This window comes from Myotis davidii, unplaced genomic scaffold (assembly GCF_000327345.1).
Source record: "Myotis davidii unplaced genomic scaffold, ASM32734v1 scaffold1569, whole genome shotgun sequence".
In the NCBI taxonomy this organism is placed as follows: domain Eukaryota; kingdom Metazoa; phylum Chordata; class Mammalia; order Chiroptera; family Vespertilionidae; genus Myotis; species Myotis davidii.
The window spans coordinates 62,724-64,188 of NW_006299704.1; the positions used below are offsets into that span (position 1 = coordinate 62,724).

At 52.4% G+C, this 1,465-nt stretch overlaps 1 protein-coding gene across 1 annotated transcript in view; it reads right to left on the reverse strand.

Moving 5' to 3' along the window:
• The window catches only part of TBC1D8 (TBC1 domain family member 8), a 78,978-nt gene that overhangs the window by 25,948 nt on the left and 51,565 nt on the right, over positions 1-1,465 (reverse strand). Inside the window, exon 11 of the mRNA XM_015571560.1 lies at positions 2-109. Within this exon, the coding sequence (XP_015427046.1) occupies positions 2-109 (108 nt within the window). The remainder of the gene's footprint in view (position 1; positions 110-1,465) is intronic.

The window sequence follows — 1,465 nt, forward strand, 5'->3', positions numbered from 1 at the left end:
CAGGAGAGCGACAGGGACGCCAGGGCCGAGGGGTCGTGCAGGCGCTCCGCCAGCTCCGGCAGCTGCTCCTGGATGAGCTCCTCAAACACGGACTGGTCCACCTGGGCCCCTGGGAGGGAAGGCCGTGTGGGTAAGAGGGACACGCTCTCTGAAGTCAACCTGAACTCAGCTCCTCTGAGGGAGGCCAGCAGCACAGGGAGAGAGAATCCCCGCCACACAGATTTCTGACATTGTGACCAAGGCCGTTCCATGGGGAAAGGGAGTGTCAGTCAGGGGGCATCTGTGTGGGTCTCCGCATGCTGCACACCAGATGGGAGGGCACTTGGGATGCATCGCACAGCTAATGCTATGAAACTTCCAGGGCGGAAGAGACTGACCGATGAGCTTCTAGGCATAGGTGCATAGTCCATGGACAGACAATAGTGCGGGGAAGGCCTGGGAAGGGGAAGGGAGCTGGGTGGAGGGGGTCAGTAGGGTGGGGGGGGGGGCATCTGTAATACTTTCAACAATAAAGATAAATTTAAAAAAAGGCAAAATTCCTTAGCACACAAAAAGCACTAATCATAGAAAAATTATAATTGGACTTCAATCAACATTAGTGATGTTCTTCAAAAGATAACATGGAAACACAAACTTCAAACTCCGAGAAAACACTAGCAGTAAATGTACCTAACAAAGGCCTTGCATTCAGAATAAAGAACTCCTGCAGCACAGTAATAAGAAGTGAATCACTGGAAGAAACCAAGATGGCGGCATAGGTAAACACCTGAAATTGCTGCCTCGCACAACCACTTCAATAATACAACTAAAAGACAAAATGGACATCATCCAGAACCACAGGAAGGCTGGCTGAGTGGAAATTCTACAACTAGAAGGAAAGAGAAAAGCATACCGAGACTCAGAGGAGGTGCAGTGCAGAAGTAAAATACAGAGGTACAGAGGCGCACGCGGAGAGGGTTGGCGGGCGAGTCTCTGGGGACCCAGACTCATACGGGAGAAACTGGACTGTCTGGCATTGGTCGGAACTCGAGGGCAGCTTTCTCTCAGAGGTGCTTGCAGTGATTGCCAGGACACTGAGAAGTGAGGCCTCTGAGGACAGCCATAGCTGCTTTCTCCGCCCTGTTGATCCCCTGGGACCCCCGCCCCACCCAAGCTGTGTGCGTCGGCTTTTGCATATGAAAGGCCTGGCCCTTTGCAATCTGAAAATTACCTAACAAACTTCAGCTAGCCCAAGGCCCCAAGGCAACTCTCATTGCTTCACAGCTGAGATCCTGCTGGGTAGTCTCAGGCAGAGGCTAGATTAGGACCTCCTTAGAGATCCAAGAGCCAGTGTACCCAGTGGTCAGAGTGGGACCATCCAGATTACAACTCCTCAGATCCATAACGGACACACTCAGGGGGCAGACTCAGTGAGCACCAAAGCCCCACTGAAGCAAGTCTTGCCCCAGAAGGGTGTCTCCAGCAC